Genomic DNA, 20,546 nt, shown 5'->3' with positions numbered 1-20,546 from the left:
GGAGTTTAAACAGGAAGCTGTTAGGACTCTTAATGAGTATGTTATGGCTACTAATGAAGAATTGAAGTTGTTGCAGCAAAAAGTAAAAGTAAATTGGCTAAAAGATGGAGATAGAAATACAGCTTACTTTTATAGTATGCTGAAGGCAAGAAGGAATAAGAGTAAGGTAGAAATCATTTGTGATGAGGAGGGAAACAGATATGAAGGTGATGATGTTGCCAAGTAATTTGTGAAGCATTTTCAGAATTTTCTTGGTAAATCTGATAGTGTTGAGCCCCTAATGGAAGGTTTGTTTAAGAATGTGCTCAATGAGGATGATGCTGGTGATATGATCAAAGAAGTTACTGATGAAGAAGTAAAAGAAGCTATTTTTGACATTGACAGTAACAAGGCTTCTGGTCCAGATGGATTTACCTCTGGTTTTTTTAAAAAGGCTTGGGGTTTGATTGGAAATGATGTGTGCAGTGCTGTTAAGGAATTCTTTTTGACAGGAAAATTACTTGGTGAAATTGATGCTACATTGTTAGCTTTAATTCCTAAGAGTGCCACCCCTTATAAGGTTTCTGATTTCAGACCAATTGCATGTTGCAATGTGGTTTACAAGTGTATTAGTAAAATTCTCACTAAGAGAATTCAGAATGTGCTTGGTAAGATTGTACACATTAACCAGAGTGCATTTATTCCTGGTAGACATATCCAGGACAATATACTAATAGCACAAGAACTTCTAAGAGGGTATAATAGGAAAGCTGGTCCTAAAAGATGTGCTATGCAAATAGATATACAAAAAGCCTATGATACAGTGAGTTGGAAGTTTTTAAAAGATATTCTGCTGAAATTTGGTTTTAAAAAGAAGATGGTGGACTGGATAATGGCTTGTATCACATCTACCAAGTTTTCTATATGTTTGAATGGAGAAACTCATGGGTATTTTAAAGGTGGAAAAGGATTGAGACAAGGGGACCTATTTCTCCTTACTTGTTTACACTGGTTATGGAAGTATTTAATCTAATAATGTGCAAGAATATTGAGCAGTCAAAGGAGTTTGAATATCATTTTGGGTGCAAAGACTTAAAGCTCTCACACATATGCTTTGCTGATGATTTGCTGGTATTATGTAAAAGGAATGTTGGATCTGTCAGAGTAATTAAGAAAGCATTGGATGAATTTTCCAAGGTTTCTGGGCTTATTCCTAATCTTGGAAAAGTATAATGTTCTTTGGAAGCATTAAGGAAAGAGATAAACAGGATCTCATCAATCTTCTACCTTTCAAGGGTGGAAAATTGCCTGTTAAATACCTTGGTGTGCCTTTGTTATCCAAAAAACTGGGGGTTAATGATTGTAAAGTGTTGGTGGACAGAGTCAAAAATAAGATTGAATGCTGGAGAAATAAGGCTCTGTCATATGCAGGAAGACTACAACTCATTGTAGCAGTGTTAGCATCTATGCAGAATTACTGGGCCTCTGTATATATGTTACCTGTAACTGTGATTAAAGAGCTTGAGAAGTTGTTTAAAGGATTTCTTTGGAATGCTGGTGAATCTGCACAGGGGAAAGCAAGAATGGCTTGGAAGAATGTATGTAAACCTAAAGAGCATGGTGGTTTGGGTCTCAAAGATTTAAAGAAATGGAATGAGGTTCTACTTATAAGACAATTCTGGAAAATTTTAGAAAACAAGGAGTCCTTGTGGGCAAAGTGGGTTAATGTTGTAAAATTAAAAGGCAAGAGTATTTGGGCAGCTGCAGTTGAAAAAAGTGATAGTTGGGGTTGGAGAAACATGTTAGGGGTTAGAGATATGATTAAAGATCATGTAAGATATGTGATTGGCAATGGAAGGAAAGTGTCTCTCTGGTATGAGAAATGGTGTACAGAGGGACCTTTGTGTGATTTTATTTCCAGAAGAACAATTTATGAAGCTAGGTTGGATGATAATATGAGGGTTGCAGACATTTGCAAGGAAGGAAAATGAAATTGGCCAAATGATTGGGAAATTAGATTTCCATGTCTCATGGATATTAACATTTCAGTTTGGCAGAATGAAAAGGAAGATAAAGTGCAATGGATTAATAATAATCAAACTATGGAATTTAGCACCCAACAAGCATGGATTGATCTCAGAGATAATTGGCCAAAAGTTGGGTGGAACAAAGTTGTTTGTTTTACTCAAATGGTCCCTAAGCATGCTTTTATTTTATGGCTTGCTATTCAGGGGAGGTTGTTGACACAAGATAAAATAGAGAAATGGCAGCAAGATTGTAACCTCAAATGTCCATTCTGTCAAGAGGGTGCTGACAGTCATGAACATCTTTTCTTCCAGTGCCATTATTCAAAGAAAATCTGGGAGCATATGAGGGGAATGACTCAAATGGTGAATATTGGAACTAGAATGGAGGATAGTGTACAGGAGATTGGTGATAAAAATGTGCAGAATAATATTAGTGTGATTATTAGTAAACTTGTTCTGGCTGCTTCAGTTTATAATATTTGGAGGGAAAGGAATTTAAGGATTTTCAAGAAGGAAAAAAGGAATGAAGAGGAGCTGTGCAGAATTATAAAGGATAATGTCAGATTTAAGTTGTTTGCTTTAAAAGTGAAAATGTCTAAAAGAGTGATGGAAATGGCTGCAATTTGGAATCTCAGGTGGAGTAACAATTCATTGTATGCAAGTTAATTGTTTGGTCTGGATGCTTATTGGAATTCTGAGGTGAAGACTATGGGCTAGTGTGTGCGATTGGGAATAGAGAGTGGTGGAAGATGACACTTCTTGGTCCCTTTCTAACACTAGCTTTGTTTAGATTCTGCAGATGTTTACTGCTTTTGATTTCTTTTGAAGCAGTATTGAATTGTATAGAATAGTATTTGTATGCTGCATAGATATGTCCTGTGATTCTGTATTTGTTTGTAAATAATTTTGTGGTAATACAAATTCGCCTTTAAAGTTAAAAAAAAATCTAGATTTTTTAGTTTAATAGATATGTTTTTGAAATTTGAATACAAATAATGTATAGGAAGGTAGATATATATTAATTTTCTATAATTTGTCCTAATAATCAACTTAGGAATCACTAATAAATTAATAAGGTTAGACTACCAATTGATTGGTACCGCCACCATGTGACCACATATATTTAAAGATAAATTATGGTTGCAAATTACAAGTTCAAACATTGTCAAAGACAAGTGGAGAAAAAATTTCTTGTGATCTATGTGTGATTATGGTAAGTCATCGAACATGACTTTATTATCGTATGCTCTAAGTATCAAGGCGGTACATATGACCAGAAGGTTCTCATCAATTTAACTTCTTTTGTATACTTCAACGCATGATCACTAGGCTTTTTAATTTTTTATTATCAACTAGGAATTTTATTTGGTGACTCGTATCAACACAACTAGACACTTAAAAAGAGAAATGATATATCTACAAACAAACTTTTACGTACAAACAATCTTTACAAACAGAGTTGGCACCAATTAATCACTTTTGGTTTTCTCTTTCTTGATTTTCTCTGCATATATGATTGGTCCATGTCAGTTAGTAAACCTTGTTTGTAAAGATTTGTTTGTAATTGTAGCATTGCTCAAAAATTCTTTAGTTCTAGGTATGAGTCTTCTTATGCATGTCCAACCTTAGAGTAGTTTCATAAGTTTTTTTTTTACATATTTATTGTAAATTTTCTATTTTATAATGATGAAAATAGGTAATTTTTTTAGTTTTTATCTAATTTATTAGTTGATTTTTCATTGTAAAAACTAGATATTTTCAAAACCTTTAAAAATTAAAGAACTCTATATATTCTTAAAAATATCTGATTAGAACTTAATCTATGATCTATACTTTATACTCTATGATGTCATATAAAGCAAATATACTTCCCCTATTTTCACAAAAAAAAAAAAAAAGGCAAACAACTTAAACCACCCAATTTATCTCTCTATTTTTGTTTACTTCTAACAACTATACTTTGGATTTTCTATAATACCTTGATTGAAAAATTAATTTACAAGATCTACTTTTAACTCTTAAAATAACTACAAACAGTGGCAGAGCTATGTGGTTGCCAACCCCTCAATATTTATGAAACTCTATATTTTTAGTATTATTTTCATGTATTTTTTTAGTTCAAAGTTAAATGGAAACCCCATAAATTATACACTTAAAATATTATACCTTCAATTTAAAGTTACATATTTATTTAATAGGGAAAAGAATCTGTGTGTATATGTAACTTGTCTTCAGCTACTATTATAGGAAAAAAACTTTGTTTTGGTTCATTGTATGTAAGTTTGTCTCAAAACCGAACGAATTGTGTACTAACGTGGCACCATCAAACATCTGATACGTGGCCCATTGAGAGACCATAACATCAGCATTTAAAAGATTATTTACATGATTCGTTCAGTTTAGCAAGTTACTTAAATACAATAAACCAAAACAAAGTTTCTTTCTTACAATAGTAGCTGAAAACAAGTTACATATACACACAGATTCTTTTCCCTATTTAATACTATTGAATACAACAAAAGTCTCAAGACATTTTAAGTGCAGTTTCATTGGTTTCCAAAACAAAAAAACTTATTAAAACCCTTAGAGATGACAAATGAGATTCCTTTTCTGATAAAGTCACTGATTTCTGTGAGAAGCATGGTGTGTATCTTCCTCCTTTAGATGTTCCTTATTATGTAGGGAGGGGCCGAAAGAACCATGATACAATTTTTAAAAGGCACCACTTCCATTTTGATATATTTAATGAAACAAATGATTTTCAGTTGCAAGAACTTGATTCTAGCTTTCATGAGAAAGTTGTGGAGTTGTTAGAATTGAGCTCAGCTTTGGATCCAAGAGAGGGTTATAAATCATTCAAGATAGATTCTATTTGCAAACTTGCCAAAAAAATATTATTCCACTGATTTCACCAAAAAGAATTAGAGGTTTTGGAATTTCAGTTAAGGTATTTTGAAGCCGATGTAAAGGATCATCCGTTGTTGGGAAACTTGGAATCTATTGCTAAACTATGCTAAGCCTTAACAAAAACGAGAAAAGCAAGTCACTATTATCTTGTTGATAGGTCGATTCGACTTGTGTTGACCCTTTCCCGTGTCTACTTCAACTACCGAGCGTGCATTTTCAGCGATGAAAATTGTGAAAGCTAGACTACACAATAGAATAAGTGACGACTTCATTTCTGACAGCCTGGCTCTTTATATTGAGAAGGATATTGCTCGAACTTTTAGTTTAGATTCAATTCTAGATGATTTTGGTGATGTAACAGAGCGTCATGTGCAACTCAAAGTTTCAGAATGAAAAATCTATTGTGAAGTTATCACGTAGTTATATATTTGTATATCTTATAATATTGTAGTTCGATTTTACGCTTTAGTATATGGTGTTAAAAAAAATATATTTGGCAACCCCAGACCCAGAATCCTGGCTCCGCCACTGACTACAAACCACATCAATAACCTATATTATATACAGTCGTTACTACCACATTACACATCGCGCTGGCATTCGCCTAGTCCTTTATTAAACATATTACCCACCCCACTTCTCAACCATTTAGATTTTGGAATGTTTAAAATACCAATGACAGTCTTGATCTATCTCAAATACCATTAATCAATTAATTTCAACAATTATCATTGAAGGATATGTAGCCTGTTGAAATAGGCCTTTTCCATCTCCATTTAGGGTTTGATGATAATTCAAATGTAACAGAACCTCATTTTGGAAATCGTCGGTTGGTCGAATAGACCTATATTAAGTCCTATCGAATCTTAATAGCAGGACACTAGACTCTGCAGTCCTACATATCCTTCAACAGCCGGAAGAAAGATATGCCTGCAGAGGAAGTAGGAGCATTTTTAGATTAAATCATTGGATCCAGAGTGATCAGATTACTATCCTTGATTTGGAGGGTGTTTATCGTCCAAGGCTACCAGAAAGCCCAGGAACCTGCTTCACTTACGGTATTTAGGCTTGAAATGGACTTTCTTAGACGCTTTTCCTTCATCTCTTGGTAGCCTGCGTTACCTTAAAACATTGGACCCAAACATACACATATCACAACTCCCCCAAGCTCTATTTGGAACATGAAGCATCTTCCTTATCTTTGTCTACATCACTACATGGGCCCCAACTAGATATACTGCACAAGAAACCAAACATATAGAGTTTCAAACCAACTCCAGACCCATGGCCGGGTTTGTTTGTAGATGAGAAGATTGCGAAAAAGATTGGTTTGACTTTGAGCAGAATGACCAACCTTCGAAAACCTGATCTGACAAGACAGTCATCCTCGAACAACCACTTTCACGAAAGCACCAACTTAACTACCATCACTATGACAACAAGCCATTCATCCTCCTATGAAGAAATCTGTGTGTGGATATCAAAACTGACTAGACTTCAATCCCTAAGATTAAGGTTAAAAGACAAAATGGGCCGGCCTTCAAAACTCATTAGTAAACCTTTTTAAAATCTCAAGAATCTCTCTCAACTGTATTTGCTAGGACATTTGCATAAGTCTCTTGCTTGGTACCAATTCTCACCTGAACTCGAAGTCCTACCTTTATTAGTCTCAAAGATAGACGAAGATCCCATGGAAACACTATCTCAGCTACCGAGCTTGATGGTCCTCAAACTATTGGTTGCATCCTATGTGGGTATAGAAATGCATTGTCCTGAAATTGGATTCTCGCCCCTTCGGGTCCTTAAGCTATGGAAACTAGAAAAGCTAAAGATATTGATAGTTCATGAAGGATAGATGCAGAATCTACATACTTCAGAAATCAGGTGTTGTATAGAGTTTAACAAACTTCCAGGAACGTTGATGCTGTTGGAATTATAATTAGTTTAAGACTTGAGGGATACAAAGTGTAAATGGCCACAAAGGAAACAACACGTCTGTTGAGAAAAAGGCCAGCGGTTATGGGCCTCTCAATGCCAACCGATGTGACTATTCGGAGAAGACATACTTGTTCGTGAAGCATCGTGATGGTTAGGAAATAACCGCCATCCTAGACTAGTATAAATAGAATAGTTTAGTTTCAGAGATTTTAGTAATCAAACTTATACAGCGATTATATATTTGATTCAATATATGTTAATTGAGTGATTCAATTACATATCTTGTTCTTCAATTTCGTTTCAAATCCTGGGCATCAGTGGTATCAGAGCCGGATGAAAAATCGTTGAAGAAGGTTGTTCGTTTGTGATGAACAGCTACCAGAAACGAAACAGAAAATCGAGTGATTCGATTATGAAGAACAAGGAAACAGGGGCGGTTCCATTCGGGAATAAGAACAGAAAACAGGGACTATTTTCTGTTGTGTAGAAGATCGAGTGACTTGATTCAAAGAACAAGATTGATTGTTTGCGGTGTGAAGACACGAACAGGGGGTAGTGGTTTCTTAAAGAAGACAACCAAGAAAAAGATCATTGTGGGTTGGTTGATTGTGATAATCAAGCAACAAGACATTGAAAGAGGATCATTGTTGTTACTATACGATCAGGATAGAAGAAGAAATCTGAGAACCATTTCAATATTGGAGAGTAAGACGAGATAGAGTATCAAGAAAACGGAACGACACAGTCTTTTATTTCCCCAGGAACCGCAAATAGAAGTTTAATGTGTGAGACGTTCAAGTGAAGACGTTTGATCATGTGATATGATCAAACCGCGAAGGAGCATCTAAAGGGAAATAAGATTGGTGAGAAGCCAAATAATCAAGAGGTTCGTGTGATGCGAACGAAAGAAACTTGATCATGTGACGCTATCAAGACAAAGCTGTGTGATGCGGAGAAGTACCTGTGAAGGGTGCAACGAAGAAGATTCAGTGATTGGATCAAGTCAAGACAAAGCCGTGTGATGCAGAAAAGTAACATGTGATGGGTACAATCAAGGGTTCAGAGAATGGATCAAGACAAAGCCGTGTGATGCGGAGAATTAACCTGTGAAGGGTGGATTAACAAGATTCGGTGATTGGATCAAGTCAAAGCAAAGACCGTGTGATGCGGGAAATAGCCTGTGAAGGGTGTAGTTAATTCAGTGACTGAATTATCTGGCCAATCCGTGATGGATCAAATTCTGTGAGAGAATTAGAGGTTGTATGAAATAACCAAGTTTACCATGAAGGATGGTTCGTGATGAACAAGGTCAGTGATTGATCAAAATGCATATGGTGTGATGCCAAGTGCGAAGAAACTACAAAGCAAGTTTGTGTGAAGCAGACTCGTGTGAAGCAAATTTGTGTGAAGCAAATTCGCGTGAAGCAAATTTGTGTGAAGCAAATTCGCATGAAGCAAATTCGCGTGAAGAAAAGTTCGTGAGGAACAAAAGATAGTGTGATGTCATCAAAGATTTATTAAAGATAAAGATACTACTACAAGTTGAGAAGACTTGGATCAAGCAAAGACTAGGCGTGATGCGAAGATAGGTCTGAAGACTAGAAGTCTTAAACAATTAGGGGGAAAATGTTGGAATTATAATTAGTTTAAGACTTGAGGGATACAAAGTGTAAATGGCCACAAAGGAAACGACACATCTGTTGAGAAAAAGGCCAGCGGTTATGGGCCTCTCAATGCCAACCGATGTGACTATTCGGAGAAGACATACTTGTTCGTGAAGCATCGTGATGGTTAGGAAATAACCGCCATCCTAGACTAGTATAAATAGAATAGTTTAGTTTCAGAGATTTCAGTAATCAAACTTATACAGCGATTATATATTTGATTCAATATATGTTAATTGAGTGATTCAATTACATATCTTGTTCTTCAATTTCGTTTCAAATCCTGGGCATCATGACGCAGATACAAAGTTTTGACAACTTGATCTTGACAAACATGCCAACGTCATTTGTTTCTGCTATTAAAGAGAAAAAGAAGCAGCACACTAAGATTGTGGAAAATGAATTGGACTTTTGAAATATGAAGCATCCCGTTAACCTAGTCATCGTCTCTCTTGGCTCATGTTTTCTTGGTGGGTCGTGGTATCCACACCACCTCTGGCAGAAGGTCATATCTAAAGTTACTGGATTTCAAGAACGGTAATGACATGAGTATGAAATAAACTGAAACACGGACAACCGATACTGGAGTCTGGCGAATGAACTTCAGTTAGCAAAAATATTAGTACTCAAAGTTTGTATTCGATCATGATCTCTACTATATATCTATCTCATATCATATGCACTTCCATCTATGGAATATTTGTAATACTTGTTGTATTTGTGTTTGTTTTCCGCTGATCATTTGTATGCAATACTTCTTCTATCTATATGCTTTCTTCCACTTGCTTAAACAGGACAATCTTATATAATCATTTAGATTTGTCATAGTTATCCAAAATGCTTAAAACAGTCAAACCTGCAGCAGAGTTATCTGCTAAAATCAGCCCATCAAAATAGAAAATGCAAGGGGCAATACTAAACCTTCATTACCAACACTAAAACCTCCACTTTTCTTCTTTCGGGTTTATTAACATGACCAAATGTAGATGATAGCTCACCAACATCTGAATAGGCATGCTAGAAAACTTAAGTACCCCTCGAAAAATGAATAGGCTAGGCTATTATTCCTACTCTACCCCTCAACTATCGGAATAAAAGACTAGCATTGTTAAGTTGGATGGTTAAGTCAATTGACTGACATGTACTCTCTCAATGTTGCTACTATCTTAATCGTAATTACCTTATAAAGCATTTGCATTTTTTATTTTCTCAAAAAGAACTTGATCTACCTAAACTACTCATTATTTTTATTTACTAATTTAATTTCTTTACCTAATTCACCTATAATACTCTTAATGAAATTATTTACAACATACATCCCTCTAACCATAAAATAACTATAATACATCCTTCTATATAAATAACTTTTATATTAATAACCACACCACTATCAACACCGCCACCACCACCACCCACCGCCGTCGCCACCATCACCGCACTGCCATATCGCGCTAGCATATATATGGCTAGTTTTAGATAGTCTAGATAGATAGAATGAATTATTGAAAGAATTAATTTGGTTAAATTAATATTTACTTTATGTTATAACTAAAAAAATTAAAAATCTTATTAAACTTCTTAAATACTTCTAGTTATAAAATAGGAATAATACTTAGCATAAAGTAAATTGAGTAAGTTTTTTGAACACGGGATCCACAATAGCTGGGATAACTTTAGAGGTAAAGTTGGTCAATTTTTAAACCATTAGATTGAAATCAATCGTCAAAGACTCAAGATTTAATAATCGATCTAAACCATTTATTTAAATTCAAAGGTTGAGATCATTTTATATGCGTGTCTACACCCCTCTACAAGTTAGCCTTCGCAAGCATTTCTTCCACCATCCTTCACCACCGGTCGACCTTTCCTCACCGCCATTCTTCCTTTGGCTGTCTAATCTTCGAATCCAGCCACGATCTGTTTCACCTTTGGCCGTTCGACGACTGCTACATTTATGGTTTGCAGCAGCAGCAGCATGCCTTCCTACTGCAGCTACAATATCAGGAGGCATCATATGGAGAGTCGTCCTGCTGTTTCCACCACCATAAGCATTAATTCCATGCAGCAGCTGATCATTACCATTGGTATCAAAAGGAGTTACACTGAAGTAATCTTGTTTATTTGTATCCCTCCCAAATTCTTGATTAAGTTCGCCATTTCTGTCGGTTTTTATACCAGCATTAACTTTAGTGGAAATATGGATGTATACATCTTCATCATAAAAGTCGGTGGATGATGATCCATAATATACGTCCGCACTCCCAAATGTTTGATCATCATCACTTGTTGCCTCATTCTTTAGCAGGACGTCGTCCTTCTGGTCATCTCTGATCACTTTTTGATTGGCCATATGTATTACTCGTACTAGAGATGAGATAATACTAATTAAGTACGGTATTGCGAATTTTTATTGGGTCAAATAATTTCTCTATTACTATTAAGATGCAGCTTCTGATTATTAATATCCTCTAATTAAGACGCGTAATTTTACCACTTGTACTCGTATTTGGTAATAAAATGGTAGCATTTAATTATTTATTTGGTAATTCAAAGTCAACTGTGAAAAGTCAAAAACGTGTGAACATTCACTTCGAAGTTCGAACTTTATCATCCGTATTACTAGAAATATATTTGCTAAGCCTATTTTGCATACATTAACAGATGATAAAAATTGTTAACACTTTAACCTGCCCGAAGACAGACGTTTAATATGTAAATAGTTTGAAATTAACAGGCGACATTGTTATCATATCCCACATATATGCTTTATTGACTTGTAAAGTGTATTATGAAAATTGTAATTAATGGTAAGTTAATTAAAAACCATGGAATATGGACAGGTTGGTTGGGGTTCCTGGAAGTCATGAAATGGCCGGTTTTCTTTTAGTGTGGAATGGGTTCACCCATTAGCACTTTTATTATAGCAACTATTTGTAGTTCGCCTGTGTTAAATATGCTTACAATGTTAGTTCTTTTAGTGAAAATATTCTGGAGGTTGTTTGCACTAATCATACACTTTTGACAACTTTCAATCTGTTTCTATTTTAAGTCAGTTAACTATTTGACTCATTTGATCTGTTAGGGATAAACTATAACCCAAATCAGCTCATTCGTATGTAAATGTATCAAAATTACCACCTCTAAATGCAAACGTCTACATCACTAATCGAGTTTTTGGATTTTATACAGGGACGAGTTTGCCTTAACCGCCCAATACATATCATGAGTCATGGAAATAAAATTCCAACATGGTTTGGCAACCAAAGTACAGGCCATGAGGTCAAGGTATTGCTACCTCCAAATTGGTATCTGTGTAAGCTAGTTGGAATAGCCTTTTATGTTATGTTGTTCTTTTACCTGCAGATCCGTGACAAACCACGTTGGTGTTTCAGATCAAGTCAGAAACTTTGATGGTGTTGATACAATACAAGGAAGATGTACTTGTTTCCAAAACGGAAGAATTGAATCTGATGAGTCTTGGGCTATGACAGAAACATTTGGGAATTGAATGGAATGAACAATCAACAGGGGACATTGTAAGATGAACAGATTTGGAGCTCAGCTGGTATATGCGGGATATGAATGGCTCCTCCAGCGGAGGATTGTGATGTCTCCAATTAAAATGGTGGCATGACATCAGCAGCAACTGACAATTCATTTGCCACTCTAGAAAACTCGGCATTATGTGATTCAATAAAAACATGTTAAAAATTCTTGAAGACTGCAGTGGATAAAGACAGGAAAGAAGGGATGCAGTGGTAACGAAGACTCAAGAATGCAAAACTGGAATATCAAGAGCTACATAAAGACTCGGGCATCGGGACAGTGTTATCGTTTTTCTCAAGAAAATGCAAATGTGTTTGCTAGTGTTGACCGGTCAAAACCTGGATTAACCTAAAAGGAGTAGAGGAACCAAATCTGGAAGTATATGAAATTATGAACACAAATGTTATACAAATTGAGTCAACAAATGTTTTTCCAAAAAAAACTATAAAACTATGTAAAAAGTTGACCAGATTTTATAACAGTAAATTGAAGAGAAAGTTGAATATGGCCCAGTCAAATCTACTCTGGCTCACATGAGGATGATAGCAAAACAAGGCCATTAATAAGCAGAAAGATATAGATGCAGTAGCTAATGAAATACCTCTTTAAGATAAAGCACCTGAACAGGGCACCATTTTGAAGATAAAAAAGAACATTAAGGCAACAAAGGATAAAAGCTATTCTAAACACTGATGTTCAGTTATTGGAAAAAGTGTGTAAACATAACTAACGGTTACTGAAAAATCAAAATTGTACTGACAGTTATATAAAACTATAAAACAGGGTAACATTGAAACGATCAAGAGGCAAACACTTTACCCAGTTCCTACTTCATTCATCATCTTCCTCCTACAAAACAAAATACAATCAGTGGCCCATTAAGCCTGACAAGACTGATTGTTTTGTTAAATCTTCTTATATTCATTTAGCAAATACCATTTCAGTTGACTCTCGCATTTTATAACAAATGTAGATAAAACAAAAAATAATGAGCAATGGCTCTAAGACAAGTAGACAACCATCAAAGCGGCCACCAAAAAGTCAAAACTCATCAACATAAGTACTTAAGGCTTTTTGACCAAAAACATATTTTGTGGAGAATTTTGATGGTTGTCATGAAATAGTTGGAAAAAAACTTTGGCAAGACAGATGAGCACCACATAGTTTTAAGTTTTAAAAACATACATCTCCACTTTGGTCCTCGTCCTCATTGTTCACCTCTGATCTAGATTTGTCAGAATCATTTCCCTCATCGTCACCTCCAGCAGCCTATATAAAGCACAACAAAACCATACTCAGTGACACGGCTAATTAAACATTACACAGAAAACTTAAAAAGAATACATTAAGCAGCAGTTACCTGTTTGTTGTTGTACGCTTTCATGTTCTTCGTATATTCTGTTTTCCTTTTCGCAGCCTTGGCAACAAAAGGTGCCTTTTCCTATGTTCACATAATTCAAATTACCACTATAAACAACTTAACTTCTCAAACTACCGATATGCATCAATAATCATAGACATATATACTACATCACTTCTCTATAAATTGTCATAAATTTGTAGCTAAACATTCAAAAGGTAAAACATTCTACTTACGGCATCTGACATTTCCTTCCATTTTGCTCCGCCAGCTTTAGAAACCTGTTAACCAGTCACAACCAAAATTAAATACAAATCAACTTATAAAAACAAAATATACTATAAATAAATTGTAAATTAATATATATGAAAAAACTCACAGCAGAAACCAAATTGTTATCAGGATTCTCCTCTTTAAATTGCTTCCTGAAGTCCTCCCTTCAAACATTTCATTCAAAAAATATATATCAATACATATATATATATATATATATATATATATATATATATATATATATATATATTACATTAACGTCAAAAAAATAATTAAAAAAAAAATAAATATATAAAAAGTAGTTACATAAAAACAAAGAAGGCACTAGCAGGCCTCTTAGGCTTGTTTGGATCCTTAGCAGCTTTCCCCTTTCCTCCACCTTTCTTCACAGCCAACCTTAATAATATAATTACATTAAATTATTAATTAATTAAATAAATTACTGAATTAACTATCCAATTTAAAATAAAAACTTATTTTCACTAGATAATATTATTATTAATTACTATTATTATACCAATAAAAGTGTGTAGATATATATGTGTGGTATAAATGCATTAATTAATTTTTTTATTAAAAAACTATGAATTAATATTATCAAAATCACTATCCTAACGCTATATTGAAATAAAACCCTAAGTTCCTTAAATATATATATATATAACGTACTTGGTATTGGCTTTTGTAGCTCCACCGCTTGATTTGTCGCCCTTCATGATTTGATCCTGTAAAAAAATAAAACGGAAACAACTAAATAAGTCAAAAATTAAGTAAAAAAGGAATATAGAAAATGAAATAGATATAATTACGGAATAAATAGAGTAAGATACGTACAGAATTGAATTAAATTGAATTGGGGGTGAAATTAGGGTTAGGGTTTACAATAAATTGTATGTGTGTGTGATTTGGGGAGCGTGAGAGTGTGAGTGTTATTATAATATGAGTTGATGAAAGTGCGAGAGATGTGAGAGTACCCACGAGGGGTGAGTAAGATAATTATAATTATTAATTTAGGCGGGAGATTTTTTTATTTGTTGAAAAGGGCTTTGTGATTTTGAGATGATTCTAGGCCCATCTTGCTACATATCTTTTGTTCGATTTTGTCTGGTTAAATAATTCCCGGCTAGAGAGTAGAGTGTAGAAAAAATGGTATCGAACTTAAATGTAATCGAGACCAATATTTATTTTTGCATATTCACTATGGTAGTTAAAAATGGTATCAGAACGTGATATCGAATTTCAAATGAGTCTAAGATCAATATCAAGTTTTGATAATTACGAACGATATAAATCCTACATTCATCCCTAGTTTCATTAGCGCTTAAAAAGGTTTTAGTCAAAATTAATATAGCAATCACCAACAAAATGACTTGCGTTCTCATTTCTTGTAAGTACTTTTTAAGTTTAAAATCGATTATAAGAATTAAAGGATATAATGATTAAACATTATCTTCACTTGACCAAAGGTGACTAAACAATATTATGAGACTAGGTAATTACTTTAGCTCTCCAAATATTTATTGCACTAATATTTTGTATGCTAAATTTAATGTTTGCACTTTAGAATAAATAACATTATATATTTTGCATTGCCGTAACACTTTTATTGGTACATCAACATCTGCATCTTTTTATTACTAGTAGTTTATAGGGACGTTTCTGAAAATGCCTTAAAAATTTGAGGCTCGGGGAAAAGAAAAAAAAAATAGACCCCTAAAATTATAGTCTAAATTAAATAAAAGTTAATAATAAAACATAAACGTGATAACAATAATTCAATAAATTAACGCTTGAAAGCTCACACGTACAACTAATCACTTTCTAAACAAACAAATGAATTACACGATATATGATGTGAATATAAATTACAATATCAAAAAAGTAGCAATTCATGGGGAAAAAATGTAATCTTTATGTGGCAAAAAAGTAGCAATTCGGGGGGGGGGGGGGGGGGGGGGGGGGGGGGGGGGGGGTTGGATGTAAACCTTTATTTGGGCTAGTGATTTACTGCTTTGTTGCCTTTGTTAATTGCTAGTAATAGTTACCTAAAGCTGAAAAAACATTTTTAGACCCCTATAAGCAATGGGCCCTAGACTTGGACTTAACCTACCTACCCACCCCAAGAGCCGGCCGAGTTACTTTTTTATTTATTTTAATTATATACTAATGAACTAAACGTCCAAAATTGATATTGTTTAAGACTTTAAAAACCTTAAGTCGTTAATGCACTTGACCAAGACCTTAATGGCTTATAATAATGATGTTAACGTACTCATATACATTTTCTAGTGTAAACTGGCTTTATAATCATCATTTGTTGTAATTCTAACTGAATTTACTACATTACAGATTTCAGGATAAAACCGAATATGATGTAAACTTGTAATTGCAATGTTACATCACTAAATGTATAAATCATAAGGGACTACTACTCCTTGAAATAAAACACAAACGCGCAAATTTAACTCGCAAGGTTCCTGTTGTGTATACAAAGTAAAATAAGAAACGAATAGTATTTATCATGGTAGAAGATCGATCAAATGATGGAACGATGTAATATAATTGCTCAAAAGTTTTTTCGTCTTTTCCAAAATCTTCTTATGATCGCCCTCAAATATGTTCTCGAGCTTTGATGGTGGCGAAGTTGTCTTTTTGATGTTTGTCATTTATGACCTATTTTCGTAACTCTTCTTTAAATTTCACTCAAAAAGTGTTGAGTCGAGAGTTGCTGTGATGTGGAAGGTATTGAATGTGTGTTGAAGGTTAAAGATGAGAGGATCTATATGGGTTTAAATGTAGAAAGTGAGTAACTAAACACCTAATGTTGTTTATTACGAGTTTTGTCTCAGTATCTCGATGGATGTGAGGGGCAGAGATGTCGACAACCTTACTCCTACTATAACTGGGTAGAGAGTGCTGCCAGGTTATATTTGTAGAAGTAGATTAATAGGAGATTCTTAGAAATCTTGATTGTATCTTAAGTATTCTCGTAATCTGGAATTAGAAGTAGAATAGTATGTTATTATATCAAGTTTTCCTAAGATTTTTAGATATCTTTATAAATAATTTTCATTTTATATATCAGTCCCTCTAACAAAGCTAGATTTCATGCTTTATTGAGTTTCGTCCTTTTATAATAAGTGTCTAAGTTGCGTCACTAAGAGCACTAGTTTGCGAAAATCGTGCTGACATACTTTATATTTGAGCTTCAAAAGTGCATCCTGATAATTGCAATCAAGCCATGAAACTATAATGAAGTCTTGATGATCTACCAAAGTAAAGATGGAAAATGTCAAGGCTGAGTAAAAACCGGATCGGAAAACTGATAACTGAAAAAAATTGAGAAAACCGAGCCGCCAAAACCGAAAATCGAATGAAACTGATTGGTTTGGTTTAAGTTTTCTAAAAACTGAACTGATCGGTTTGGGTTTCGGTTTCATATGCAGAAAGAAAACGATCAAAAAGCGAATTGAACCAAATATATTTTAAATTTATATCATATTACATTGTTTTATAAATTATATGTAAAACTTTTTTTTTTGCCTTTTTAGTTTACAAATTGATATAAATTATATGTTTTATATGTAAACGCACAACAAAATCAATTCATTATATTAAATTATAAAACGATCCATGCACAAACCGACCTATGCTCATCCATAGAAAAAGGGTAATTCCATTTTACCATTTTTAGTCGCGCGCCTTATATCCTTGGTGTACATTTGGTTCGAAAATAGGTCGGGTTACCACACAAAAATTCTCTATAATGTCTCTTAGAAGATTTCAAGTTTTGGTAGCAATATATTTATATTTGGAAAGTGATAATTGTACCACATAAGTTGATTAATCTATCACACTGTACAAGTATTATAACATATTGAACAAACAGTTAATGCACAGTTGTGGTAGATTAATCAACTTATGTGATACGATTATCACTTTCCATTTATATTACATTATAAAACATTTAATTTCTTTCATTTCTTTTCAATTAAGTTGTTAACAAGCTCGTAATGTCTACCATTTTTATTCATTATTTTAAAAATCTCAACTCGATATATTTATAATTATTAATTGAAATACTTATAATACCATTAATGACTTTAATTTATAACATCTACCTTTAACTCCTAAATAACTATACTGATTCTTTTACATCAATTACTTTTATATTAATAATCACACCATTATGCCGTCATCGTCATCACCACCACCATTATCGCCGCCACTACACCGTCACATCGTGCAAACATATAACTAGGTATTCAAAAGTTTAAGTTGAAAGGGAATGAAATGACTCTACTAATAAGCCTAAATTCTAGTATTTTCAAACTACCCAACATAAGCAACCCCACAACAAATGCTTATAGTATCTACTAGCTCTACTGTCAAGCGATATATTTCGTTTTGGGAAATCATTTTTGAAGTAACTACAACAGCTAAGTAAGCTGCAATTTCTTCACTACCCAGTCACTTGTATCCTTTTTATACGAAAATAATAACCCATTTGGACATTTGGTCATATTTTGAGTTAACATTCAAGGTCATTAAACAGTTTTAACAAAGACTATTATTATAAATAGCACAAAATCATAACCGAAAATGACCCCTATCACATTTTTTTTTTCCACTAGCCTTGTATCGGCATAAAATAACGATAACGACAAAGACTAAATTGTTACAATTTTTAGCATTCCTTAAAGGATTTTTGACTATTTTTAACGAATTTTAAGGTTTTTGAAACTTATAGTAATTTTTTATTTATCATTAGTTGTACAAATACATATTAATAAGTTTTATTCATAGGAAAATGTTTCAAAAGTTTAAAAGTTAAGTACATTGACCGGTAGCACCAACTAAAAATACTTCACTTTTTAAAAAACTTAAAAGACATAAATTTAGCAGAACCATAGTCCGGGCTACACCTAAAGTCTATGTGTTTCCACCCCTGATTATGATGTAAGTTGATACACACAAAAATTGAATTCAATTGATAATTAATATAAAGCGCCAAGCAGTTTTAACTAGATTTAGTTCTATGTCAAATACACGAAGAATTTACGACATTTTTTAAAATACAATATAAATACAAATGAAAAATCTTATAGATTAAAATTTTAAACTATACTGTAGGAAAAACTAAACTGGTAATTTGTTATTTAATCAAAAATATGTATTCTTTTGTAGATTAGATTATCATCATCGATATTTTTTACATGAAGATATTTTTGATAATTTATCTATTAATAGTAATGAAAAGTCAAAAAAGGTAATTTACCGATAGAAAAATAAAAGAGCCCTTTCAGTTAATAGAACTTTTTCTATAATTAATATTAAAGTTCTTATGGACCCGTATTTTCTAGTTTTTGTTTATATAACTAGTGTTTAGACCCGTGCGTGCACGGACAACCCTAAATAATTTTTCTTAAACTTTATTTTAAGATTGTATCAATGAATAAATATAACTGAGTTGGACATAATAAAAATATTCTTATGAGTTGATTAATTTAAAGAAGAAGAATGCTAGATATACCTTGGGATTTATTAATGATACACGAGGGCTTAAAACGCGTACATTGCACGCCGGAGAGAAATTATAAAATTGATTGCCCATAGTAGGCGCATATAAGAAGGATTATGTTGGTTACCTGGATGTGATAGGTATTATGAATTTTCCCCACTTTGATATATAGGCCCACGTGGATGCACTATAACCTTAAATAATTTCTTTAACACATGTTCAAGCATGCATGTAGCGAAGTAAATGTACTCCTGTTACAACTAATGACCATTTAAAAAAAAATTAATGACTTAAAATGCATAGCAAAGTCTTATTTAACACTAAAATAAACCAAATATACCTCATAATTTTCATCACAAATTTGATAGGCTGTTCTTTGTATAAGATTTGAAATTTGTTGATAATTCATTTTAACTCCAATAGCACTAGTGGCATCTACAATCCTAACTTGCACATTAAACCTACCAAAAAAAAAAAAAACAGAGATACAATTTTACCACACAACTTAATGATTATAGAGTTTTAATATGAAATATAAATATATACCTAGGATTGATGAGAACTTCTTCCTTGTTACATGAACAACAAATCCACATTTTGTTGTCCCTTAAAGCATCAATAATGTCGACTGCATCCATGTAGAGATCGGTCAACTTAACTTCTTGAGAAGAGTTCACACATTCCATTGAATACCATAACTGGTCAGTTGGAATAAAACCGATTGTTACAACAACAACCACTTTATCAAACTATCAAAATGAAAATGTTTATACATTAGAATGTTAAAAAGCTAGTTATAAATTCGAAAGAAAGTTATGTTAAAAAGTAATCTAATCAAAAAAGAAAAATTCACAAACAATGAATACTTACATGTTCGTCCATCAGGATCATCTCAATACTACCTATGTTATTAACATCTCCATATAGAGGTGGCTTCCATAGCCGCAAATTCTAACCGTTATCGTACATGGCTTATTGTTTGGACGCAAATTTCTAATTGAAACATGGTTTAGTGAAGCCATGCTAAAATTGATCTGTTATGTGTTTACGTTTTGAAATGTCTTAAAACTGAATGGAAGTGGCCTTATATAGACATAGACATGCAAGGAAGTAACCGCCACAAGCAATACACGAACGGTTACATTTTCAAATTTTCGAAAATTTGAACTTCTTGAAAGCATAACTAATCCGTTTTCGAAAATTTGAACTTCTTATAAAAGTAACTAATCCGTAGACCTTCCAAGGAGCAATATTGTAATGATTTTTGGGCTTTCTTGTATTTTTAAGCATGCCACATAGACAATAACTAACAAATTTTGAAGTGAGATTTA

At 33.4% G+C, this 20,546-nt stretch overlaps 2 protein-coding genes across 2 annotated transcripts; one reads left to right on the top strand and one right to left on the bottom strand.

Moving 5' to 3' along the window:
- Positions 1-2,081: 2,081 nt before the first annotated feature.
- On the top strand, positions 2,082-2,672 carry LOC122590873. The gene has a single exon (XM_043763056.1). The coding sequence runs from the start codon at positions 2,082-2,084 to the stop codon at positions 2,670-2,672; it is 591 nt and encodes a 196-aa protein (XP_043618991.1).
- Positions 2,673-12,695: 10,023 nt separating this feature from the next.
- LOC122584692 (HMG1/2-like protein) lies at positions 12,696-14,684 on the bottom strand. The gene is made up of 8 exons (XM_043756739.1): positions 14,529-14,684; positions 14,364-14,419; positions 14,001-14,090; positions 13,801-13,858; positions 13,658-13,702; positions 13,422-13,502; positions 13,247-13,330; positions 12,696-12,910 (listed from the first exon to the last, which is right to left on the bottom strand). Exons 2-8 carry the CDS (start codon positions 14,408-14,410, stop codon positions 12,893-12,895), a joined length of 423 nt encoding a protein of 140 aa, XP_043612674.1. The 5' UTR covers positions 14,411-14,419; positions 14,529-14,684; the 3' UTR covers positions 12,696-12,892.
- Between the last annotated feature and the right edge of the window lie 5,862 nt (positions 14,685-20,546).

Source organism: Erigeron canadensis, chromosome 1, assembly GCF_010389155.1.
Source record: "Erigeron canadensis isolate Cc75 chromosome 1, C_canadensis_v1, whole genome shotgun sequence".
In the NCBI taxonomy this organism is placed as follows: domain Eukaryota; kingdom Viridiplantae; phylum Streptophyta; class Magnoliopsida; order Asterales; family Asteraceae; genus Erigeron; species Erigeron canadensis.
This window is presented reverse-complemented; position numbering and strand designations above follow the sequence as displayed.